General features: G+C 55.3%; 13 protein-coding genes across 13 annotated transcripts; 5 read left to right on the top strand and 8 right to left on the bottom strand.

The window, feature by feature from the left end:
- Window positions 1-16: 16 nt before the first annotated feature.
- On the top strand, window positions 17-1,783 carry L969DRAFT_23901 (uncharacterized protein; the record flags this gene model as incomplete). The annotated part of the gene is made up of 3 exons (XM_014712299.1): window positions 17-210; window positions 258-297; window positions 352-1,783. 3 exons carry the CDS (start codon window positions 17-19, stop codon window positions 1,339-1,341), a joined length of 1,224 nt encoding a protein of 407 aa, XP_014567785.1. The 3' UTR covers window positions 1,342-1,783.
- On the bottom strand, window positions 1,404-3,197 carry L969DRAFT_94521 (uncharacterized protein; the record flags this gene model as incomplete). The annotated part of the gene is made up of 4 exons (XM_014712561.1): window positions 1,404-2,075; window positions 2,133-2,966; window positions 3,018-3,119; window positions 3,171-3,197. 4 exons carry the CDS (start codon window positions 3,195-3,197, stop codon window positions 1,404-1,406), a joined length of 1,635 nt encoding a protein of 544 aa, XP_014568047.1.
- Window positions 3,198-3,488: 291 nt separating this feature from the next.
- Window positions 3,489-8,306, bottom strand: L969DRAFT_49387 (glycosyltransferase family 64 protein; the record flags this gene model as incomplete). The annotated part of the gene is made up of 12 exons (XM_014712562.1): window positions 3,489-3,699; window positions 3,749-3,784; window positions 3,844-3,989; window positions 4,047-4,586; window positions 4,638-5,483; window positions 5,538-5,788; window positions 6,110-6,315; window positions 6,367-6,402; window positions 6,455-6,603; window positions 6,655-7,206; window positions 7,254-8,099; window positions 8,154-8,306. 12 exons carry the CDS (start codon window positions 8,304-8,306, stop codon window positions 3,489-3,491), a joined length of 3,972 nt encoding a protein of 1,323 aa, XP_014568048.1.
- A 345-nt stretch (window positions 8,307-8,651) lies between these two features.
- On the bottom strand, window positions 8,652-11,021 carry L969DRAFT_17384 (glycosyltransferase family 64 protein; the record flags this gene model as incomplete). The annotated part of the gene is made up of 10 exons (XM_014712263.1): window positions 8,652-8,668; window positions 8,728-8,933; window positions 8,985-9,020; window positions 9,073-9,221; window positions 9,271-9,822; window positions 9,870-9,903; window positions 9,951-10,262; window positions 10,309-10,480; window positions 10,532-10,835; window positions 10,890-11,021. The coding sequence occupies 10 exons, from the start codon at window positions 11,019-11,021 to the stop codon at window positions 8,652-8,654; spliced, it is 1,914 nt and encodes a 637-aa protein (XP_014567749.1).
- Window positions 11,022-11,290: 269 nt separating this feature from the next.
- L969DRAFT_94523 (uncharacterized protein) lies at window positions 11,291-11,883 on the bottom strand (the record flags this gene model as incomplete). Its single annotated transcript, XM_014712563.1, has 5 exons — window positions 11,291-11,353; window positions 11,508-11,600; window positions 11,658-11,689; window positions 11,747-11,776; window positions 11,838-11,883. The coding sequence occupies 5 exons, from the start codon at window positions 11,881-11,883 to the stop codon at window positions 11,291-11,293; spliced, it is 264 nt and encodes an 87-aa protein (XP_014568049.1).
- A 172-nt stretch (window positions 11,884-12,055) lies between these two features.
- On the top strand, window positions 12,056-12,932 carry L969DRAFT_49637 (uncharacterized protein; the record flags this gene model as incomplete). Its single annotated transcript, XM_014712564.1, has 2 exons — window positions 12,056-12,798; window positions 12,848-12,932. The coding sequence occupies 2 exons, from the start codon at window positions 12,056-12,058 to the stop codon at window positions 12,930-12,932; spliced, it is 828 nt and encodes a 275-aa protein (XP_014568050.1).
- On the bottom strand, window positions 12,919-14,358 carry L969DRAFT_87423 (uncharacterized protein). The gene is made up of 6 exons (XM_014712565.1): window positions 14,179-14,358; window positions 14,060-14,123; window positions 13,953-14,003; window positions 13,815-13,896; window positions 13,100-13,754; window positions 12,919-13,042 (listed from the first exon to the last, which is right to left on the bottom strand). Exons 2-6 carry the CDS (start codon window positions 14,109-14,111, stop codon window positions 13,025-13,027), a joined length of 858 nt encoding a protein of 285 aa, XP_014568051.1. The 5' UTR covers window positions 14,112-14,123; window positions 14,179-14,358; the 3' UTR covers window positions 12,919-13,024.
- On the top strand, window positions 14,196-16,147 carry L969DRAFT_87426 (uncharacterized protein). Its single transcript, XM_014712566.1, has 3 exons — window positions 14,196-14,786; window positions 14,846-14,905; window positions 14,958-16,147. Exons 1-3 carry the CDS (start codon window positions 14,446-14,448, stop codon window positions 16,090-16,092), a joined length of 1,536 nt encoding a protein of 511 aa, XP_014568052.1. The 5' UTR covers window positions 14,196-14,445; the 3' UTR covers window positions 16,093-16,147.
- Window positions 16,132-18,212, bottom strand: L969DRAFT_17389 (uncharacterized protein; the record flags this gene model as incomplete). Its single annotated transcript, XM_014712264.1, has 4 exons — window positions 16,132-16,997; window positions 17,047-17,339; window positions 17,391-17,723; window positions 17,776-18,212. The coding sequence occupies 4 exons, from the start codon at window positions 18,210-18,212 to the stop codon at window positions 16,132-16,134; spliced, it is 1,929 nt and encodes a 642-aa protein (XP_014567750.1).
- L969DRAFT_74645 (uncharacterized protein) lies at window positions 18,094-20,078 on the top strand. Its single transcript, XM_014712567.1, has 2 exons — window positions 18,094-19,515; window positions 19,576-20,078. Exons 1-2 carry the CDS (start codon window positions 18,312-18,314, stop codon window positions 19,701-19,703), a joined length of 1,332 nt encoding a protein of 443 aa, XP_014568053.1. The 5' UTR covers window positions 18,094-18,311; the 3' UTR covers window positions 19,704-20,078.
- On the bottom strand, window positions 19,742-20,942 carry L969DRAFT_94529 (glycoside hydrolase family 12 protein; the record flags this gene model as incomplete). The annotated part of the gene is made up of 4 exons (XM_014712568.1): window positions 19,742-19,949; window positions 20,010-20,172; window positions 20,226-20,467; window positions 20,524-20,942. The coding sequence occupies 4 exons, from the start codon at window positions 20,940-20,942 to the stop codon at window positions 19,742-19,744; spliced, it is 1,032 nt and encodes a 343-aa protein (XP_014568054.1).
- A 177-nt stretch (window positions 20,943-21,119) lies between these two features.
- L969DRAFT_49607 (uncharacterized protein) lies at window positions 21,120-21,801 on the bottom strand (the record flags this gene model as incomplete). The annotated part of the gene is made up of 2 exons (XM_014712569.1): window positions 21,120-21,340; window positions 21,396-21,801. 2 exons carry the CDS (start codon window positions 21,799-21,801, stop codon window positions 21,120-21,122), a joined length of 627 nt encoding a protein of 208 aa, XP_014568055.1.
- Window positions 21,802-21,982: 181 nt separating this feature from the next.
- On the top strand, window positions 21,983-23,278 carry L969DRAFT_49628 (uncharacterized protein; the record flags this gene model as incomplete). Its single annotated transcript, XM_014712570.1, has 6 exons — window positions 21,983-22,202; window positions 22,256-22,363; window positions 22,420-22,519; window positions 22,577-22,667; window positions 22,715-23,036; window positions 23,085-23,278. 6 exons carry the CDS (start codon window positions 21,983-21,985, stop codon window positions 23,276-23,278), a joined length of 1,035 nt encoding a protein of 344 aa, XP_014568056.1.
- Between the last annotated feature and the right edge of the window lie 138 nt (window positions 23,279-23,416).

Here is a 23,416-nt window from a genome sequence, read left to right on the forward strand (position 1 = left end):
TTGCTTTGCTTTCGAGATGTCAAAGATCAACGCCACTCGCACTTTCTCCGCATCGTCACCCCTCCAAAAGACGCTCACCGTAGGCCTCAAGATGGTAGCAGACGACACACGTATTCCGACGACGCTACAAGCGCTGACTCTCAGGGGCGTCAAGGATTTGGAACTCACATCCGACGGACTCAAGGCGGACGAGAAACTCAAGCCAGACGAGTGCGTGGGCGGACATGTCCTCCTAGCAGGCTGACGACAGAGCGCAGAGTTCTCGTTGCACCCAAGAAGACAGGAATATGCGGCAGCGTACGTTGCTCGAGTTTGACGCGCGCCACAGCGCTAAGATCGTGCGAAGGACAGGATGTACACTACTTGCTCCACGGCAAGATTGGCCACTTCATCGTCAAGAAACCCATGATCCTGGGCCATGAGAGCTCCGCCATCGTCGTCAGAGTCGGCTCTGACGTCAAGCACCTCAAGAAAGGCGATCGCGTCGCGCTCGAGCCTGGCGAGACGTGCAAGACGTGCGAGGAGTGCAGGCGTGGACGGTACGAGCTTTGCCCGAACACCATCTTCGCGGCCACACCGCCCTTTGATGGCACGCTAGCGACTTTCTACAAGCTTCCTGCTGATCTCGCCTACAAGCTGCCTGAGCATGTCTCACTAGAAGATGGTGCTCTCATCGAGCCCCTGGCGGTAGCAGTACAGAGCGCAGTCAGAGTCGGTCAAGTGACGGGTAATCAGAACGTCGTCATCTTCGGCTGTGGCCCCGTCGGTCTGCTCAGTATGGCGACTTGCAAAGCTTTCTCGGCCCGTCGCGTCATTGCTATCGACGTCCAGCAGAGCAGGCTCGACTTTGCAAAAAGCTACGCAGCGACAGACATCTATCTGCCTACCAAGCCCGGGAAAGATGAAGACCCGATCGATTACGCCCGCAGGAACGCGGAGGAAATCTCCAAACAGCTTGGAATCACCGAAGGCGGCGCAGAGGCGATTGATCTCATCCTCGACTGCACGGGCGCACCTCCCTGCATTCAGACGGCCATCTGCCTCGCAAGACAGGGTGGAACAGTCGTCCAGGTCGGTATGGGCAGCGAGAATGTCGTTCTGCCCGTCACGACGCTTCTGTGCAAAGAGCTCGTCTACAAGGGCTCCTTCCGTTACGGCCCGGGCGTGTACGATCTCGCCATCGATCTCGTATCGCAAGGCAAGATTGATCTCAAGCCTCTCGTGACACATCGCTACAAGTTCAAAGACGCAAAGAAGGCGTTTGATGCCATGATCGAAGGGAAGGGAGACGACGGCAAACCGCCGATCAAAGCCTTGATCAGTGGGCCGGAAGATGACTAACGAATGAAACCTGCTATGCAATATGCAATGTGACAACAAGATGACAAGAGCATAACATTCCATCATTGTGCACGCTGTGAGAATGCAAGTCTTATATGTGTCGTGGGCGTGGTCGTCAATCGACTATGGAACGCTAGCACCCGGTCGCGCAGCTGTGCATGTGTCTCACCCGCCTTCTTCATCTCGTCCGGCAGACTGATTTCGAACCGTCTGACCATCCATGCCAGCGCTACGATGATTTCTACCTGGGCGAACTTCATGCCCAGACAAGATCTCTGTCCGGCAGAGAAGGCGACAAAGGCATCGCGATTCCATCTGTAATCATCGGTATCTATGAATCGTTCAGGCTGGAAATTTCTCGTGCTATTGCCAAAACGTCCGCCCCAGTGCTTTGGATCGTTCAGTATTGCTACGGCGTCGATATTGATCCAGGTCCCCTTTGGCACCCTGAACGTGCGCGCTTCTCTCTCCTCTTGATGGTCGCCAGGCGTGACTTTGTACGCAGTGAGTTCGGTGTCTTGATGCGCAATCTTGGGAATGTATGCGACTGGCGGGTACATCCTCAACGTCTCGTGCATGGCAGCTTGTGTGTATGCCAACTTAGCGATGTCTGAGTATTGTGGCTCGCTGTCCAGCGTGGGCCAAATCTTCCTTGCCTCTTCAAATAGCAATTGCTGCTTATCCGGGTACAGCGCAAGAAGAGCGAAAGCAAAGCACAGGGTATGGGCAGATGTCTGCAGAACACGTTTGTTGATAAGCTTGGCTATGTCTGGCAGCGAGGAGTATCTCACCTCGTGGCCAGCAATCAAGAATACGTAGAGATTGCCGATAAGCTCTCGACGGGTGAGTTTCGGGCCTTCGTGCTCTTCGGCGGCAGATGCGACGAGCAAGCTAAGCAAGTCCTTTGACTGATTGCTGTCCTTTGTCTCCAAGAATTTGACGAGATAGTCCTCGAGCTCGGTATAGATGAGCTCAGTCTTCGCGAGCTTGCCGTGAAGCCATGGAATTGGTAGCTTGTACGCCCATTTCGGCGCGACAATCCGGGGGAGCAGGTAATCAACACTGCCCGACAGTGCGCTCCTGAAGCTGAGCTTATGGCCTGGTGCAGGCTTGAGCGCCTCCTCGTCATCCCATGGCAGATTGTAGCCAAACGCAGCAGCCGAGAAGACCATGAGAGCAATCTTTACGGTATTCTCTAGCAGATCCTTATCGAGCGCAACGCCTTGTGCATCGCTGTTCGCGACAAGCTCGTCCGACCAAGCGCGGACGATCTTGACTGCGCTTGAGAAGACGAGCTCGTTGTTGGCCTCACTGAACGCGGGCGAGGTGACCCGTCGGTGGACGCGCCATTCTGCGCCGTCTGTAGTGACGACATTGTCGCCGAGCAGCCGCAGCGAATCGTAGACCGCCGTGTGCTTGCCGAACTTTGAGCGTACAGACGAGAGGTCCTTGATGGCCGATGTATTGGCGCAATAGAGGATGCACTGTCCGAAGAGAAATCCGACGATACTGAAGCAATCCCAGCCGTACTTGACGTAGGTATTAAAGTCGTCGTGCTGCAGTGACTCGGGGTTAGGGACGGTGAGACCCTCTATGGGTGGCAGAGCATCGCCAACGACTGGAATCTGCACTCGTCATGTCAGTCTCGTCTGGCTGAACGGCAGGGGCCAGCCTACTTGGAAGAAGATGAACATGCGCACGCCGGCAAGGAAGCTGATCTCCCTCTGGTGCTTCTGGAACAGCCTGAACCGATTGAGGCCGAACCATGCCACAAAAGCCTGCTCGGGCGCTCAGTGGGCTTGGCCATGCTTCTGCAGCCTTGGACATACCACGAGCAAGACTACACCTGCGCCCATCTTGCTACTGAGCTACGCGCTAACAGCCGAGGTGGAGGATCGCCGAGCGCACAGATTCAGACGAGCGTCGGCTGCGATGGAGAGAGCGAGCCGGTGAGGCTAGGCGGCCTGAAGCTGGAGAGGATTGCTTGCCCGGATTGCCAACGCGATCGCGTCATGGTGTCATCGCAATGCGTCCGGTCTTCAAACTTCAGAGCTGCTGTCGAGGGCTCCATGCATGCTTCGATGAGCGATCAGCACCTTTCATGGTGTATGTATAAGCACAACAACAGGCGGTCTAGTGTATGAGGTCTAATGCAAGCAAGTGGTAGGATCTTGTGGACCGTGTCTGTCATAGGCAACGCAGTCCGACAGAGGGATACTACTTTTCGTAATCTGTTGTGTGATGCGATCAAAATGATGATAAGCGGTCGCGTTCTGCAGAGAATCCCTGCCGAAGCGGTGACGCAGGTCGTAGGTGCACGATGTGACAGCAGAAGGTACGGGCGACGCTCGATCCGGTCTGCAACTCCAGATGAGCTTTCTGCTGGGTCGTAAGAGCGAAGACCTACCGTGCGCTCGAGGAAGTCAAAGTCAGGTTTGCTTTACTGCGATGGGCAGCGCGTGATCAGTCTCGAGTGTCATAGGCGAGCCGCCGATGACTCACAAGTAGAGAGGTGGCTTGGCCGACAGGTACGAGACGAGCCAGCTGAATGCGAGATCGGTGCAAGAGGCATCCAGTGCCTTGTTTTGCCCAAAAGCCCTCGAGAATTCTTCGAGATATCTGACATGGGTAAAGATTGCGTTGCTCGACTGCGCGCACAAATCAGTACATGTAGCTGAGGCGCCCCAGGTCGCTGAACGACGTACGAGGTGATTCAACTGGCCGTCACTCAGCAGCCGACTTGACTCGCAACTATTTTGTTCGCAAGCGAGAACGCGAGGCTCAAATCCCAGCAACTGATCGGGGAATGCGCTCCAAGTCTGGAATGCGGCGTCGAGGTCGCTTGTGAGCACGATTGTCTCGTCGTTCAGCAAAAGAGCGGTCTTCGTGTTGATGTATGGCCATGCTTGATGCCAGCTGATCGAACCGTCTGACGTGCCTTGTATGCATTGCGTCACCGTTCCCAGCGACGCCGGGCATTCCTTGTTGGGATTGTTCCAGATGACGATGACGTCCCGCAAGAAAGTGCTGTGTCGGAGCGTTCGCAGAATTTTTAAGATCGAATCTGCCTTGCCTCGCGTTGAGATGATGGCAGTGAAGCCGCTTTGCTCCCGCGAGACCTGATGACCTTCGGTGACAACGCCGTCATCGCATGTCTTTAGGTAGCCGTCGAGCGTCTTTGGGTCGTGAGGTAGGTAGTGCTCGTAGTCTGGTAGATATTGCTGCCACAGCTCTGCCCAGTACATCTGCATGTAGCATTAGTGCCGAAACCTGTTCAAATTGGTAAGCAGACCGACCTTACACATCCACGGCTTGAAGACGCCATTCCAGTGCAGCACGACTGCGTTCTGCACGTCCTGCGCGCTACGTGTGATGGGCACTTTCCTGTCGTCCTTTAGGCCGGCGAGATCCATGAGGTTGTACGAATCATCGAGAACCTTGTAGTTCCGGTAGAATACAAGATTGAAGGGCGGCTGCGAACCTAGACTGTACAGCTTTGTGTCTGCATTGGCACTTGTCCAGCCGAAGAGCTCTTTCGCAAAGCGACCGTCTCGCCATTGCGTGAGGTCATACAGCAGCACGCCATTGTTGAGTGTGCATTCGTCGTGATCAAACCCATCGAGCACGTTCTCGCGCATGACGAACTGCTTTCTGAAGAGAGCAGCGTCGCGACATAACCTCACCCCTGCCACCGGCCGTCCTGACATGTCTTGCCGCCACAGTCTTCCGATATCCTTCAGGACGAGGGTGTCCTGATCGAGGTAGATGACGCGATCAAAGTCGGGGAACAGCTGACCAAAGATGTATCGCGCATACACGATCGGCTTGCTCAAGCTGTCGCTTCGATAGCCTGCCCAGACTTTCGTCGTCGAAGGCACCAAGTCCGGCGGAATCGTATACGTTTTTAATCGGATGCCTCTAAAGCGCGTCCGTAGCAAGCGCCGTAGCCTCTCCGAAGATTCTTGGCTCGTGGAGACGATGTGCCATTGCAATCGAGACCGCGTATCCGAAGAAGCTGTCTGGATGGTTGAGTTGATGAGAGCAAGACTTCCTATAACATAGTCTGAGTCGAGCGTGAGCGCAATATTGATGTCCGACCGAGCAGCCAAGCGCCGATATGATGCTTGCAAAGGTCGCAGACGCTGGACCACAAACACAATCAGAGATGGACGAACGGTCACGCAGCTCTGACATACCTCTGGCGCGGTGAGCTGATCAGCAAGTTGATCATGAACGGCCGGAATCTGCATAAGGGCCCAGACGGTCGCGCAGAGCGCAAAGAGAGCAAGCCGTAGCTTCGGCATCCTGCAAGCTGCCGGCACTGCGTCGCGAGCTTTTCGGATGGCCGCCGGGCTGTCTAGCATGGCCAGCAGGCCCGAGAGAACGCGACGACTCTGGCGTAAGAGCCTTGCCAGCTTGCTTTGAGCGGCTCGTATAGCGAGACCAGCTGTGAAGACGCCGCAAGGCCGTCACTGGGTATACACAAGCGCGCTGGTCGCAAACACCATCGACGTGGGCTTGATTTGCTAGGATGGCAAAGCGTCCTCGCAGATGGGAATGCGATCGAGTTCTAGCGACGTGACGCGCCGAACTTACGCGGCTGCCCTACCTCTTGGCTTCGATGATCGGTTGGCTAATTCAGACCACGGGAGCGGCGTCAAAAGAAATTCAGAACAACACCCAATACATCATCGACAACTCTATGGTTGGCGACAATCTGGGTGTCACCGAGATCAGCCCGAGAACGGGACGAAGAAGGGTCACTTACACCGCGCGCCGTCCTTGTCGGAACACCAGGAGTCGCCAGGTGGTATTTGCAATTTCAATATGCGATCTGACAAGGTAGGATGGCGCTGAAATTTGGACCGTTGCGGCCAGACGGTGCGCTTGCCGAAGATCGCGTGCAGCTGCCTGATGCAGTCATGCCGCGCGTCACGCCAGATCGCCGACTTGATACCCTGAGATAGCCCGGTGCTGCAGATCTATGTCAGAGAACGGGACGAGCGCGCTGAGCAGCGGACGCACAACATGGTCGAGGTTATTTCCGTAATGTTGGATTTCCTGCAGGCTTCCATTAGCACGCGCTTGACGACCACGCAAATAACTCTGTTACATCCATAGCGGCGGCTTGTGCGATAGACTGCCCGCAAGGAAGTTCATCGCCAGATCCTCGCAGGGCGTTTTCTTCGTGAGGTTCATCAAGACATTGCTCGAGCTGTAATCTTCCATATATCGCACATGCGTGAAAAATGCTTTGCCAATCTGACAAGCCTAGGTCAGCAGAGGTCGCTCTTTAAAGCATACAGGACGTACGACCAAGTCGAAGTGAGCTTGTCGCATCTGGAAGCGGTAGTGACACGATTCCATATCATTGGGATCCGCGCAGTCTATCACGCGAGGTTCGAAGCCAAGTAGCTGGTCTCTATGCCGCCGCCAGATCCTGAAGCCAGCTTCTAAGTCTGCCAGAGGAATAATGATGTCGTCATCATAATGTAACACTGCGTCTGTCACGACGTGTTGCCATACTTTGAACCGGTTGTGAACTAAATTCGACTCTTGCTGCACGCATATCGCTAGATGCTGTAACGAAGCTGGGCACGGATGGTCCTGGTTGTTCCAGGCGATGATGATGTCGCGGATGAGATTACTCTCTCGCAAATGATGGGCGATTCGCATGAGATTGTCTTCGCGGGCGTGAGATACAATGACGACAGTGAACTGCTCTTCGTGATGGGATAATGACTCGTCGCTAGTCCAGATGCCTTCTGTGCACACGCGGGCATATGACTCTTGCGAAGTAACATCGAGACCGACGAAGGAGGTATAGTCTGGCACAAACTGCTGCCAGAGCTCTGAATAATAAATCTGGGATGATCGTCAGCTCTCCTCGATCAATCAGCCCTTGAACTGACAGTGCACATCCATGGCTTGAAGATGCCGTTCCAATGCAGCACGACTGCATCCTCCACGTCCTGCGCGCTTCGCGTGATGGGCAGTCCCTCGTCGTCCTTTAGGCCGGCAAGATCCATAAGGTTGTACGAATCGTCGAGAACCTCGTAGTTTCGATAGAACACAGAATTGAAAGGCGCGTGCGAGCCGAGACTGTCAAGCTTAGTATTCGTCTCAGTGCTGATCCAGCCGCAGAGTTCACTTGCAAAGCGGCCATCTCGCCACTGCGTGAGGTCATACAGCAGCACCCCATCATTGAGAGTGCATCTATCACGGTGGAATCCATCGAGCAGATTCTCGCGCATGTCGGATTGCTTTCTGAACAGAGCAGCGTCGCGGCATAGCTCTGCTCCTGCCAACGGTCGGCCTGACATGTCTTGTCGCCAAAGCCGTCCGATGTCCTTCAGGACGAGGGTGTCCTGATCAAGATAGATTACGCGATCAAAGTCGGGAAACAGCTGACCGAACATGTACCGCGCATCGACGATTGGCTCGACATCGCTGTTGTTGCGATGACCCGCCTGAAGCTGCGCCGGCAAAGGCACCATGTTCGGCGAGATAGTGTACGTTTGTAACCGGATGCCATTGAAACGCGTGCGTAGCAAGCGCCGCAACGTTTCTGAAGATTCTTGACTTGTAGAGATGATATGCCATTGCAGTCGAGAACGTGTGTCCGAAGAACCTCTTTGAATAGTCGAGTTGATGAGAGCAAGACTTCCGATGACATCGTCCGAGTCAAGCGTGAGTGCGATATGGATGTCCGACCGAGCAGCTAAGCGCCGATATGACGCTTGCAAGGATTGTAGACGCTGCAAAATATGACACATCAGTGCCGAGAAGACGCTTGCCTAGCTCTGACACACTTCTGTTGTGTTGAGCTGATCACGAACGGCCGGGACCTGCCACAGAGTCCAGAGTGTCGCGCAGAGCGCAAACAGGATCAACCGTAGCCTTGGCATTCTGCAAGCTGCCAAATTTGCGTCGCGAGCCGCCCGGATGGCCGCCTTGTCCAACATGGCTAGCGGGCCACAAAAAGACGCCAAGATTGAAAGAGCCTTGCCAACTTGTATCGAGCTGCTGATGCAGCAAGACGGGCTGGCAGACTGCCGCAGGAGTCTCACTGAATATGTGCACGCGCGATGTTCGTAGACATCATGGACGGGAGCTCGGCCTCTGACGTGGGCTTGGCCGCTTGAGAGGCCAAAGAGGCATCACAAATGGGAATGCGATCGGCAAAAGACGTGACGCGCCGAATGTACGCGGCTGCTCTTCGGGCTGCAATGATCGATTGGCTAAATCCGACTCCGGGAGCAGCACGCTAGAACCTCAAAACAGCTCCTGCATGATCGACAACTCTAGATCTATGGTTGTCGACAGTCTGAGTGTCACCGAGATCAGCTCGAGGTTCCGGACACGTGACGAAGAAAGATGACTTACACCGCGCACCGTCCTTATCGGAACACCAGGAGTCGCCAGGCGGTATCGGCAATTTCAATATGCGATCTGGCAGAGTAGGATGTCGCTGGAACTTCGACCGTTGCGGCCAGACGGTACGCTTTCCGAAGATTGAGTGTAGCTGCCTGATGCAGTCGTGCCGCGCATCACGCCAGATTGTGGAGCTGATGCCCTGAGATAGTCCGGCGCTGCAGACTCATATCAGGGAACCGAATGCGCGCACTGACGAGGGGACGCACAACATGGTCGAAGTGATCTCGGTGATATTGGATTTCCTGCTCGATTCCGTTAGCACGCGTCCATCGCCAATGCAAACGTAATCCCCACATCCATAGCGGCGGCTTGTGCGACAAACTGCCCGCAAGGAAATTCATCGCCAGATCCTCGCAGGGCGTTTTGTTCGTAAAGTCCATCAGGACATTGCTCGAGCTATAATCTTCCATGTATCGCACATGCGTGAAGAAGGCTTTGCCGATCTGCCATGAACATATCAGGAGAGTCGTGTCTGTAGCATGGGGGACATACGACCAGGTCAAAGTGAGCTTGTCGCATCTGGAAGCGGTAGTGACATGTTTCCATATCATTGGGATCCGCGCAGTCTATCACGCGAGGTTCGAAGCCGAGCAGCTGGTCTCGATGCCGCCGCCAGATCCTGAAGCCAGCTTCTAGATCGGCCAGGGGAATGATGAGGTCATCGTCGTAATGCAACACCGCATCTGTCGCGACGTGTTGCCATACTCTGAATCGATTGTGAACTAAATTCGACTCTTGCTGCACACATGTCGCTAGATGCTGTAAAGAAGCTGGGCACGGATGGTCCTGGTTGTTCCAGGCGATGATGATGTCGCGGATGAGATTACTCTTTCGCAAATGATGGGCGATTCGCATGAGATTGTCTTCGCGGGCGTGAGACACAATGACGACAGTGAACTGCTCTTCGTGATGGGATAATGACTCGTCGCTAGTCCAGATGCCTTCTGTGCACACGCGGGCGTATGACTCTTGCGAAGTAACATCGAGACCGACGAAGGAGGTATAGTCTGGCACAAACTGCTGCCAGAGCTCTGAATAATACATCTGGGATGATCGTCAGCTCTGCGTGATCAATCAGTCGTGAGACTGACAGTGCACATCCATGGCTTGAAGACGCCATTCCAACTGTGCAAAGCTAAGTATGAACAGCGTACGAGGCTTGCAAGACGAACTGTAGTATATTTGCGTTTGCGACTCTAATGCTGGAGATAGTGGAAGGCGTCCGGTCGGCTTCTCTGAGTCCGGCGATATCCATGAGGTTATAAGCGCTATCGAGTATCTTGTAATTCCGATAGAACACGAGATTGAATGGCGGTTGAGAGCCGAGGCTGTATAGCTTGTTTTCTGAGTTGGCTTGGCTCCATCCGAAGAGCTCTTTGGCGAAGCCGCCATCATGCCATTGCGTCAGGTCATAGACGAGCACGCCGTTATTGAGCGAGCACTCTTGTCCGTCAAATTTGCTCAAAACTCCTTCGTCCATTGCGCTAGCTTCCGGGTGAGTTGTGGCACTCGACGAGGGAGAAGACGTACAATTGATTCTCAAAGAGTGCGCCACTGCGACAGAGGCGAGCAGCAGCGAGTGGCTTGCCCTCGAGGTCCATATCCCATAGCGAGACGATATCCTTCATGACGAGCGTATCCTGATCAAGGTAGATGATTCTGTCGAGATCTTCGAATATCTCGCCAAACATGTACCTCGCATCTGCTTGCACTTCAGCCGACAGCAGGACGCATTCTCACGCGCGTCGCGTACAAACGATCGGTTTGCTCAGGCTCTCGCTCCTGTAGCCCGCCCAGACTTTGGTCGATGGCGCCGAGATACCTTCGAGAGAGTATGGCTTTAGCCTGATGCGCGGGAACCTATTCCGCAGGAGCGTCTCTGTCTGTCTCGAGGATTCGCGATCTGTCGAGACGATATGCCATTGTATTCTGGCGCGATTGGCCAAGGAAGCCGTCGAGAGAGTGCTATTGATGAGCGCCAGAGAACCAATGACATAGCTCGAGTCTACCGTCAGAGCAATATGTATGTCGCTCTGATCTGCTTGCTCTGCTTGGATCTGCGGCTTGCGCAATGAGCGCGCAACAGGACAAAAGGACCGGATTCAACTGACACTGTCGCGAGCTCTGCCCACAGCGATTCTGACGAGAAGCAGACAAAGAGCAGAGAGGCCTATCCAGGCGCGATACTTGCGCCAAGCGGACGTTGAGCGCGTACTGAGCATAATGGGCTGTGAGGTGCCCATGCGGCCGCGTGCGCTCGGCCAATGGTTGCGCAAGCCAGGTGTCAGGCTGATGATCCAGTGAGCGCCTTCATCACCATGGCCATGCTGCTTCGTGGAAGCTTTCGACTCTGTTCCAGGCCAGAGAGCTGGGTTTTCTCCTGGTTGCTGTGATCGGAAGGAACGCGCGCGCTAATTCAGTTTCACGACAGCCGCCCACTCTCTGCTGATCAGTGTAGTGTGATCATGCGCTCAACAAAATCTTAAAAATTGGGCCAAAAGTACAGTATATGCTAATGCGACCGCCCGCCCGGAGGATCTTGAGCCCATATTGGCTTCTCTTCATTGGCAGATTGCTGCGTGCGCGCGTCCCGTGTCAGCTATGGCAGCGATGGTCATGAAGAGGCGCAAAGCGCGACGCTGCAACTCTGAGCGCTGAGCAAGCTTGCAGCGACCCGCTTGTGATGGCATGACGGAGAACACTTGACAAGAGACTCAGTGTGCGCTCACTTTGATCTTGTCGAGCGTAGACTTCCTCGCATTCTCGGCCGCCGCCAACGCGCGCTGTTCGTCGACTTTCCGCTTGAGATCGGGCGCTAGCCTCTGTGGATGGTGCAGCATGATGAGCTTTCACAGGTCCCCTCTTGGAGCTCTGCGTACATCGTAGAATTGATCCGCTGTCGGTGTGGTCACTGCGAGGATGATTGAGCGGATGAGCACTGTGCGAGCTCGAGAGACGATCGACGTACGCTTCATGACGGCATAGCCTAGTCCCATGACTGTCAGTCGCATAGCAAGTCAGCTGATGACATTCGAGAGCTGAGATCAAAGTCGGCTGACTGCCCGCGCCGAAGATCAAGAGCGTTGTGGGCGATTTGGATGCCATCGCAGACCTGGAGAGACTGTACACGTGAGAAAGAATGAGCCGACCGGTCGACTGCTTACGAGCTACACTGCCGACCTTGTCGTCCCTTGCCGTCTCGTCGCCTGACCTTGGGCGCAACGAGCAATTCGGCCGATGCCAATGACGCGCGCGCGCCGGCTGAACAGTGCACAAGATGAAGCGAGCGATAGAGACAGCCATACGACTAGATCAGCATGCAGCTCGCTCAGGCTTGCATTCGTCCAGATCTGCGTCGATTCTCGTAGCGCCGCGTCCCAGTCGACAAGACTTACACCAGCTGCATGGACACCACAGTCGGTTAAACCCCTGGGAACTCAGACGAGCGTCCTACCGGTGGCTCCGGACAACCGCCAGACTCGCACAACCCAACCAGGTCGAAGTCCTGCCCCAGGGCTCATCTGCGCACAGCCGCAATGACGAGTCGAGCACAAAGGAGAGCAATGCCGCTCAGGAGAAATCGACAAAGTTGTCAGACAGAATCAGAGTCCTCATGAGGAAATACGGCTGGGTCTCCCTAGCAGTCTACCTGGGCATCTCCGTCGTCGACTTTGGCCTCACGTTCGCGGTCGTATACGCTGTGGGTGCAGATCATGTGAGGGACGCGGAGGATTGGGTGATGCACAAGCTCGACTGGAGGAGGAAGGAGAAAGAGCGGGTAGAGACTGCTCGTCAGGCAGTCGATCTGGCTGCAGACAAGGCCAAACAGGTCGGTCACGAAGCTCAGCAAGCCGTCGTCGCCCTCAGCCATGGCGAATCCCCTAGCAGCTCTCTAGCCAAAGGATCCAGTCATACCAGTCAGATCGCCACGACCGCCGTGCTCGCCTACGCGATCCACAAGACCCTCCTCTTGCCCTTCCGAATTGGTCTCACCGCATGGATCACTCCGCCGCTCTTTAGGTGCGCTTTTCTCGCGTATGTCTGATACCAACGCTCAATTCAGGCGCAGATCACTTCGTCGTTGGGGCTGGAATATAGGACCTGCTGCTGCTTCGAGCGCCGTGGTCACAGTCAAGCCGGCACGCGAATCGTGATTGTGCGGTGATTGCATTTGATCGAGTACAACTCTCTGCTGACCGGGTCCACGCGTTGATCTGTCTGTCTAGCGGTTCTGCTCCTTTCCCATCTAAAACTTGTAGACAGCCTGTGCGAGCCATGTCATCAGTATGAGCACTGACGATCAATCGAGCACCGCGCTTACGTCTTCCTTCTTGCTGACTGTCCTTGGCTCGGGCCAACCCATGCTAGTGAGCGTCTTGGCGACGGCAGAGACCTGAGGAGGAGGCCCACAGAGGAGCATCTTGCTGGTATCAGAGTGCTTGGGAAGATGTTCCTCGATCATCTCCTTTGTGACGTAGCCTGTGCTGTACTCCCATCCATCGGGTGCCTTGTCGACGGTATAGTGCACGTGGAACTTGTCGTGCTCTTTTGCGAGCGAGTCGAGTTCGTCTCTGAGCAGGATATCCTCCGGCGTCTGGTTGGCGTAGATCAAGCTGATCTTCGTCGTATCCTTGGCGTTCTTGCAGCAAGCGCGGATGATCTGGAGCATGGGCGTAATGCCCGTACCGCCGGCGACCATGCCAATCTCGCTGCACATGTCGGGCGTATAGTGCATCGTCCCCTTCGGGCCCTTGACCTTGAGCTTGTCGCCGACCTCCATTTCACCGATGTGCTTGGAGACATTGCCTTGTGGGTACGACTTGATCATGAGCTCAAAGAAACCCTTCTCGTCGTCTGAGGATGTCGGGGTGTATGATCGCTGGATATCTTTGCCGTCGATGTGGGCCATGACCGAGAGATGCTGTCCGATGGGCAGACCAAGGATATCGTCCGGCCGATTGAGCTTGAATCGATAGCTGTCGTGTGCCGCAGCCACGTCAGTACGTATGCGACCAGGTTCATGGCCTGCGACTGACTGTCCGGTATTGGACGAGACCTTGTCGATCTTCTGTAGCGTGTATTCTTGCCATTCCTTGGGGTTCAAGACGGGCTTCCTCTCTGTGCGCAGCACGATCAGCATCGACGCCCATTCCTGGCCGTGAGGGCAGCGAAACTGGACGAACTGGGCGTCAAGAGCAAGGCGATGATGGTGCCGATGACCAATGCTGCGCGATCCTGCGTCAGTCATGCTCGATGCTGAGACAGCAGAGGAGCTGCCCACCTATGATCGAGCCGATGACATGCTCAGGATTCTGCGGAGGCCAGGTACCCATTCTTGCTCAAATCTGCAGTCTGACAGGTCAGCTTGCTCGCGGTTGCGGGATCAGCGCCGGCGCATACAAAGTGCAGCTTGATCTGCCGAGGGAGTCCTTCTTCTCCTGACCAGGGAAGTCAGTGACGTTAACGAAGAAGATCCTGGGCTGGCGAATTGATCGCGGCAATCTGGCGGGGTCGGCGAGTTGGCTGTCGATCGACAGCCGAGTTCTGAGCCAAAGCGGGAAATTCTTTGGTTGAAGTGGCCGCACGCTGTTGATGAGCGTGGGCTCGAGCGGCAAGGCATCACTGCCTTTGCGGTTCTGTCTCCCACCCAGTCGAAGTCCAAATGGCATGGCCTGCGCTTGCATCACCGTCAATGTTCGAGGGATTGACTTGTATCGCATCATCGATCCAGAATACAGAGAATCTTTCGTATCGCTCTCCAGACTGTTTGCAAGCGCCGGCCTGACCGTGCTCGACGGTCTGGCACGCTTCCGTCAAGTCAGATCGCCGGCTTATGAGGTCACGCTGAGCGGATTGGCTCCCTTTGATGACATATGGCTGCCCCTTGCCAAAGCTCGACCGATTGCGCAAGCACTGGAGCTTCAACACGCTCTGGCCGGCTTCCTCGATCCCCAGTCGGGTCGAGCCTATTCTGTCTATGATGACGAAGAGCAGGGACTTGTCCACAAGTGAGAGACCTACTTGGCTAGATTCCTAGCAATGCTGAGCACGGGATGCGACTCCTCAGTTGGATTGTCGATGCAGAGACGCTTGCGCCGGAGCAATACAGCACAGAGGCACTATTGAGGTGTGTTTATATTAAAAGAGAGCCAGCCCTCGTTGTTTACATCCTGTACCAGCGCGGCTTTTCACCGGATTGTGCTGCTGGGTGAGGCGCCGTCGATCAGGACGCAATACAAGCCCGCTCTCTTGCGTCTGCCTTCGACGAATCCAAATTTCCTCGGCAAGTGGGATCAGGCCTGGATATCGTTGACGAATTGGACACTCGCGCTCTACGAATCAAATATGGACGATCAAGCTTCGGACCGTGCGGGCGCTACTCTAGGGAAGAGCACGAAGCGTCTTGACTTCAATGGCCACGGCAAGCTTGCCAGGCCTGCCGTTGATCTAAATGCCCATCTTCAATTTTCCCTCATTGGCGCACTGCTGACCGCAAGCGATACATTTCCCGACGATCAGATCTCGCAAGACGGTCTTATCGTCCGCTTGGCTCCAGAGGATCCTGCTTTGGCGATCGACAAGTCTGAAGTTGATGGTAAACCCCAGACCTTATCGCTCGCCACACTAGGCGCGCTCGGTCATTTTGCCCTCAGGGAATGGCGAGCCTCTCTGCGGCAAACGAAGGTTCTGCCAAACATGCATCTACCTTCGGGTGCAGCGCGCGAGCCAAGCTCGCCAAAGCCTGCTTCGCCAAAGCCAAAGTCGACAAGCAGCCCTTCTGTGGTGGCACCACCCTCGCCATCTAGCAGCATTCATCTGGACGCAATTCAGATTCGCTTGCAAAGGCTCGAGAACCGTGACGAGGGTCAGCAGCTCCGGCTGGCGCGTGCTGCGGAGACAGAGACGCTCACACTTAGTCTACGCGAAGAAGTTGCTCGTCTCGAGGCCGTTGTCGCTGCCTTGCGCGATGCACAGAAGCTCATGCCGCCTTTGCCGCCTGCTCGGCCCGAGTATAGAGATGCAAGCACATCCACGGCCGTCGTCAACTCGGGCGCTGCTCTGCAGAATTTGTCTACTGACATAGCTCGGGCGTCAACTGATCAGAACGACAACTCGACGCAGATTGTGTCTCTTGCAGCCACCTCGCATCTACGTCGCTTGACCCTCAACATAGCAATCTTGTTAGTCTCTGCCGTCGCCTATAAGCTGGCAGTGAGACACGTTACGGGCTCGCTCGACGCGCAATATCAGATGATTCTGCATAACACGTTCGTAGTCATCGGCTTCTTCACTCTGTATCTACTATCACACTAGACATATTGTCGTTGCAACATCCACATGCATGCTAGATACTCATTTCCTGCCAAACTTCTTGAGCGGATCCGACTTGCCCCGGGATCCTCTGCCTCGGCTTGAGCCTCGTCCTCGACTACCCGACTTGCCTCGCTTTCCGGATTTATGGAAAGGCACAAAGGCATTAGCGCCTTCGAGCGTCTTGCCAACTTCCGTGGATGTTGGATCGGCTTGCTTGTTGTCTACAGCATTGATGCGAGGCATGAGGTAGGAGGGAACATGCTTCATGTGTGGCTGAACGCGAGCTGGGTGTAGCGGCTTGTCATGGCGCAGAAAGTCGAGATCGGCAGGATTGTCTTCAAAGTGCGCCTTGAGCTTATCGGAATTGATGACCTCCTGCTTGATCTCTCTGACTCTCGCCTCCCTGATAGAGGCTCGCGTGACGGAACGTAGACCATCCTCCATGCGATATCGAAACCCTTCGACTTGCTTCATATCGAATTTGTATTCCTTGAGGTCTGTGACCCCTCTCGCTTTTTGATCCTTCTCGATCTTTCGCCAGTGCGCTTCGTCTCTCCGTGCATTCGGAAGGCTCAGATCGCCAAAAGTCTGCTTTCCCCATAGCGCTTTTGGGACGACGAAAGACAGCGCCATGCCCGTCCGACCGGCGCGAGCCGTACGACCGACACGATGCGTGTAAGATTCGACATTGGCGGGTAGATCGAAATTGATCACGCAAGCGACGTCGACAAAGTCCACGCCGCGTGAGACACCATAATCAATTTGTGAGTTCTTTGATGCTTTTCTCTTCTTGCTCGCTGTCTCCGGCTTGTCCTCGCGCTTGCGTTTACCTGTCTCGATATTGTCTAGTTCTTCTATCGGTTCCTGTGCTGGATCCACTGCTTCTCCTGCCTGCGCGGGTATCACTGCAGGTGTGTCAGTACATTTGAGCTGACAAGAGCGTGCATGTCTCACAGTCTTCCACTTGTGGCATGGAGGCGGCAGTCGAGGGAGCTTCTGACAGTCCAGACTCGTCTGTAGCGATGAGATAGTCGAACACGCCTCGGTTGAACTCCTGAACGGCATGATAGCGCGAATTGAAGGGCAGCTCGGCATTGAGTACGCCAGACCGGAGACCGAATTTCTCGAGGAATAGCTTGACGCGGTAGCCTCGGTCGACATCGTTGACAAAGATGAGCGCTTTGCCCTTGACAAGCTTGAGCTTCAGAATGACATAGATGAACAGAAATTTGTCTTCTTCTGAGCATCTATCAATTGTCCTGATCAGCAGGATGTGTGAGGAGGAGACTCATGCTCACCTGACACAGTGTTGCGTGAGGTTGGCGAGACCGTCTTCCTGCTCGTCGAGCTTGAGGACGACAGGTCGACGCAAGACGATGCCCTTCAGCTCGTCGACTTCGTCGTTCAGGGTGGCAGACATGAGGTAGCTCTGATAGACAGCAGGCAGATTCCAGCTGCCTGACAGTAGCGCCTTGATATCGTCTGACGAGTGACCGTACGACAGGATGAGATCGGCTTCATCAATGACGAGCGATTCCAGAGCGGTCAACGCGAGCGTCTCTGAGCGTAGGTGATCAAGCGCTCTCGAAGGCGTAGCAACGACAATGTCTGGCTTCTCTGCCAGCCCCAGCCTGCCAGATTGCGTCTCAGTGAAAGCTCAAAGAGGGCGTAGAACCGACTCACTTGTGCGCCTTGTCATTCGTACGATCTGTCGCCTTGCCTTTCTTGCTACGCGAGCCAGAGCTCGAGGCGATGTTTAAAATCTTGACAGCGTCCGTCTCGCCCAAGAAAGAACAGAGCGACCTGAGGTGCTGCGTCACTTGCTCTGACAATTCTTTCGTTGGCACGAGGATGAGGGCTCGTGTCGCCGCTCTGTCCGGACTGGCAGCACTCAGAGCCGCTTTCGTTCTGAGTATGCTTTGCACGACTGGGATGCCATAGGCCAGCGTCTTGCCGGATCCTGTGCGTGCCCGAGCGAGAACATCATTGCCCGCGAGTGCGAGGGGGATAACTTTGTGCTGTACGAGTGTCGGGTGCGTGAAGCCTAGCTCTGACAGCGCACGCAGTAGCCGGGCATCTAGATGATCGGCTAGCGAGCTGAAGGGCTCCAGCTTTGACATTGCGACTGGTCAAGCGTCGGCAAATTTTGTCTTCGCGTCGACAGCCCGACGGTCGATCAATACCAAAGACGGCTTGGCTTGGCTTCATCGGCATCAGCCATGTCCCACGAAAAGGCAGTGCTCCTGCCGACCACTTCATCTGCAGCAGGCGTGACAATCAACAGAGCGTCAACGCGCGAGCTCAGAGCTCGTGCTACATCCGCCAAACGAGTCGTGCTCTCAATCTTACTCATCTGCTTCACGGGCACCTTGCTCCTCCGCGAACGACACCCTGCCTCGGCGACACATGCAGAACGCTTGCTCTCTGAGAACGTGCTCATGGATACTCACATCGATCTGCCGGTCATCTTGAGATACGCCTACAATCTCCAGCCGAGCGCGTACAACTTATCCGACACCGTCATCGGCGCCGTCGATATTCCAAGATTGAGATCAGGCAAGCTTGGCGCTTTCTTCTGGAGCGTCTTTGTACCTTGCCCCGCTGAGGACAATGCCAACTTCACGATGCCGGCCTACACCGTCAGAGATACGCTCGAGCAGATTGACATCGTCAAGCAATCCGTGGCTCAGTACTCGTCTACCTTTCGACTGGCCACGTCAGCTGCTGACATCCAACAAAGCTTCAAGAGCGGCTTCATCGCCAGCCTGATGGGCGCAGAAGGCGCTCACCAGCTCGGCAATTCGCTAGCGGTGCTCCGTCAATACTACGAAGTCGGAGTGCGATACCTCACCTTGACACATACCTGCAACAACGCCTTCGCAGATTCTGCCGGAACTCAAGAAGATCCCGCGAAACCCTTGCACCACGGTCTGAGTGCGTTCGGACGCGAGCTTGTACACGAGATGAACAGACTGGGCATGCTCGTCGATGTTTCTCATACCTCGACGGCCACGGCACATCAAGTGCTCGATCATTCGCTCGCGCCACCCATCGCATCTCACTCTGGCGCAAAGGGCGTCTGGGACGTCGTGCGTAATGTAGACGATGCCTACCTGCGACGTTTGCGAGAGGGAGATAGCAAGAGTGGCGATGGCGTCATCTCTGTCGTCTTTGCGCCCGAGTTCCTTTCAGAAGGAGAAGATAGCAAGGGAAGGCTCGGTCATCCAGCATCGGTTGCCGAGGTAGCCGATCATATCGACTACATTGCCAAGAGGGCGGGCAAGACACACGTGGGCATCGGATCAGATTTCGATGGCGCGAGAACGCCAGAAGGTCTAGAGGATGTCTCAAAGTATCCGAGCTTGATCGAGCAGCTCATCGAACGTGGCTGGTCTGATGCAGATCTCATCGGTCTCATGGGAGGTGGGCTACCGTTGATGAGCATGCCAGGGAATGCGCTTGCTGATTACGGTCGTGGTGCAGGCAATTTTTTACGAGTATTTAGACAGACGGAGCGAGTACGAGATTCGCTCAAGCACATGTTACCCATCACTACACTTTACAGCAAACGACCCGATCTGCCCTATCATTGGAATGCCACGACGCTCTGAATTGATCCGTCCAGCGGCTCCACAACACGACATGATGATTACTGTGAAGCATGATCCTTGGTCACGAGCTTGGCAGACCAGCCAGTCGCCTGCCAGTGTGCAGCACCGCTGTTGAGCATTAGCAACTTGACGTCAGCGCGGTCGACGAATGCGAATAAGGGCGAGACGTACGCAAGAGCTTCTGGGCCAGCATCGACCTGGGTCAGGAAGAGCGAGCTGGGCACATTGTGCTTTGTCACAGCCCAGCTGAAAGCGTTGTCAGTCAGCATGTTTTGAGACCAAAAAAAGCATCATGTGGAGACTGACTTGATGACCTGGGCGAGATCGCCTTGCCAGCTGTTCTTGTGGGAAAGATCTTGGCTGCTGACCAATGAGATCGTTGTCCAAGTATGCTCTGGGCCCTTGAAGACCTTCCAGTGATGGCCCATCACACTATCCTCGCCAAGATATTGACCGATCGGCTGAGCATCTGATTGACCAAGTTTGAGCGCTCAGGAGTGAGCAATGCGAAGCGAGACTTACTGCCACGCGTGGCGAGATGGACCTTGATCTGGTAGCGAGAGCTCGTTGGCGATGCTTCGTGTTTGCTGGCGGCCGTACCGAGCCAGAGATGCCAGCTGACGAAGCCGTGGGTCGTAACGGGAGCAGTCCAATGCCAGCTCCATTGGGCCGGGATGGACTGGATGTGAGACAGAGCCGGACCAGCGGTGATGTCGAGCTTCATGGACGGGTAAGCGCGAACCAAGCTCTTGTCGGGCGATTGGCTGCTCCTCACTGCATCAGCGCTCGTCGCAACGCAGGGTCAGAGGGTCATACTGACATGTTCCAATGGGCTGACCAGGTGGCGAGATTGCCATTGCAGCCGCCAAGTTGGGCAGAAACGACATCGTTTGGACCCTTATACCATTGATCGGCAGCCGGCGTGAAGACATACGGTTGGCCACAGATCGTAGGACGACCGGATGGACTACCCGAGCCACCGCTCTGATGGTGATGGCTTTGCTGTTGTTGCTGAGGTGGGCCGGGCGTTTGCGCAGTGGGAGGTGTTTTGGTTGCAGCAGGCGGCTTGGTCGTTGCTGAGGGTGGTGCGGTCGAGGGAGGATTAGTCGTGCTGGGCGCTTTGGCAGCTGGGTTCTTTGGCGATGCCTTGCAAGTTCGCTTGGTGAATCGCTTTGGGTTGTCATGAGCGAACACGGTCGTCGCGATCAACACGAGGGCGATGAGAGTACGGGAGAACATGTTGTTTGCTGCCTTTCCTTGCTCGTGATGAGTCCGGCCCAATGCTGATGAGAAGACGAGGGCGAGCGAGGGAAGGACAAAGTTGGGAGCGAGTCGTCAGGCAGACGAAACGCGATGCACAAGCTGGAACATGCACTCTCGAGACAACAGCGTGCAGGGCGATGCAAAGACTGACGTTCACGCCAGGATGTCGGCAAAGACAACCTCGCGTAGGCTGGCTTTCTCGATGCCTTGCTTGGTGAGGAGGATGTCCTTGACTTCCTCGGGTGGTTGTAAGCCGAGTGCCTCTGCGCGATCCCACCGCTCGAGGCGCGTCATGCCGATCGAAGGACCGTAGTCGAACGTCATGTCAAAGCATCGCAGTATCTGCTCGACCTTGGACTGATCCGCGCCGTGTACTGTCGGCCGATCATGAGGACATGCTTGCACGAAACAAGGCAAACTCGGACTCACTTGGCTTCTTGCCGCCTAGGAACTCATCCTTGACTACCCTGAAGTGGGCGTCATACTTGCTATCGTTGACGTTGAGCTCCGGGCCGACGGGCACAGGTCCAGAGACAGATGTGATGGTCGAGTTCTTGGATACGCTGCTCGCTGACTCTCTACCCGATTGGGACAACAGCTGTGACCGCTTCTTCGGGCTGACACCGACTGACTCTCTCGCTTCCTCGATATCTTGCGTACGTCTAGATGGGGTGAGAGGTGCCTTCTTGATCGTGCTAGCTTGCTTCGTCTGGCTCGAGATGACTTTCTTGCCGGGTGCCTTGCTGGTCGCCTTGGAAGACTTGAAGGCCGACTTGAGCGTCGTCTGACCATTCTCGGCTGACGGTGTACGCCTCAACTTTGCTTTGCCGACCATGTCGAGAAGAGCGAGCGTGGTGTAGCTGGCTCGCTGGCCGTGTGACGTCGCGCGCCAGGGCGAGCATCTACCGGTTTACCGGCCGGCCCGGCACGCCGGACCCTCTGCAGCCTCGCGCGCTCTTCGGATTCTGAATTCTGTCGCGTGTGCGCATGACGTTCACAGACCGACAACGCCTGCGATGAGCTCCCCTCGAAGCGCTTCACGAGCGATTGTCATACAACAGCAGCGACCACGCCTTTCGAAGAAGATCGCATGGTTTGCTGGCCTTGCAGGCGTGCTAGCAACTCTGGCGCAGTATGCAATCTATCTGCTCGCCTTTGATCGCTATGATCCTGCGAAAGGCTACATATCCCGCGAAGTGACTTCTGCGCGACGCGTGCTATGGGTCATTGCACATCGTAAGCCGAAAAAGCAGCAGGGCAAAAACGCGGATATTGATGCGTTGCCACAGCCGACGATGAAGCCATGTTCTTTGGTCCCTCTTTGAACGCTCTACTGCAGCCACATCGATCTGTACATCACCGCAGAGCAACAGGTCATCTGCTCTCGCTCTCTACAGGTTCGCAGTGTTCAGCTACAACGCACAATGGCATCACTGAGAGTTACACGGGACAGGCAATCATGAAGGTCTGGGGCAGCTACGCACACAAGAGCTCACAGCTTCGTGCGAGCACTTTGGCATTCAGAGGGAGAACTGTGTTGCACTCGATCACCCGTTCGTGCTCGCGCTACTGGAATCACTCCCCGGTGTTGATAGACATAGCGCAAACAGGCAGCTGCAAGACAGTCCAACAGCCGTCTGGCCCCCGGCTGTCGTCCTCGAATACGTCGAGCTATATGCCGATCGCTGGAATATCAGCCTAGTGAGCACAAGCCTTGCAGCATTCATGCGGAGCTCAGCATTGTCCAGGTCATCACTTTCGACGAGCATGGCGTATCGGGTCATGCAAATCATCGGGCGATATACGCTGCCCTCGAACGAGGGCGTGCGCACACAGGCACGAGTCTCCCGCCGATATACAAGCTCGCAACAAGCACAAAAGCGTCAAAGTACCTCTCGATTCTCAGCTTGCCCGGTGCTATCAGGCGAGGCTATACCCCGCCCTCGGAACCATACTTCACCTCTGCACTCCTCTTGTCGGATCCACGGCAGTACTGGCGCACTCGTACAGCCTTTGCACGTCATGCGAGCCAGCAAGTCTGGTTCAGGTCGCTCTACGTCGTCTTGAGTCGTTACATGTTCATCAACGAGCTTTCTCGCATTGGCGCGCTCGGCTGAGAGGCTCGCAACGCCGACGAGAAGGTAGGCCTGTCGATACAGACGCGAGACGTCACATCAAGTCTGCAAGAGCGACACAGCCATGGCGTTTGGGCATGGCTTACCCGACACTTTCGCTTTGCATCGCCCGGCGATGCCATGCACCAGGCTATGTGGATCCTGACTACCACCAAACATTCTGCTACCCAAACTTGACTTTCACGAGATCGTCACGGGCTACAGCAAGACTTGAAAGCGCAAAGAGGCAGTCGCATGAGCCAGGAACTGCTCCCTTCGCAGCGGAAGGCTGCTCAAACGTTGATCTTCTGACGGGAGCAATGCATCTCCAATCGC

Source organism: Mixia osmundae (genome assembly GCF_000708205.1).
Source record: "Mixia osmundae IAM 14324 unplaced genomic scaffold scaffold_5, whole genome shotgun sequence".
NCBI classification, from domain to species: domain Eukaryota; kingdom Fungi; phylum Basidiomycota; class Mixiomycetes; order Mixiales; family Mixiaceae; genus Mixia; species Mixia osmundae.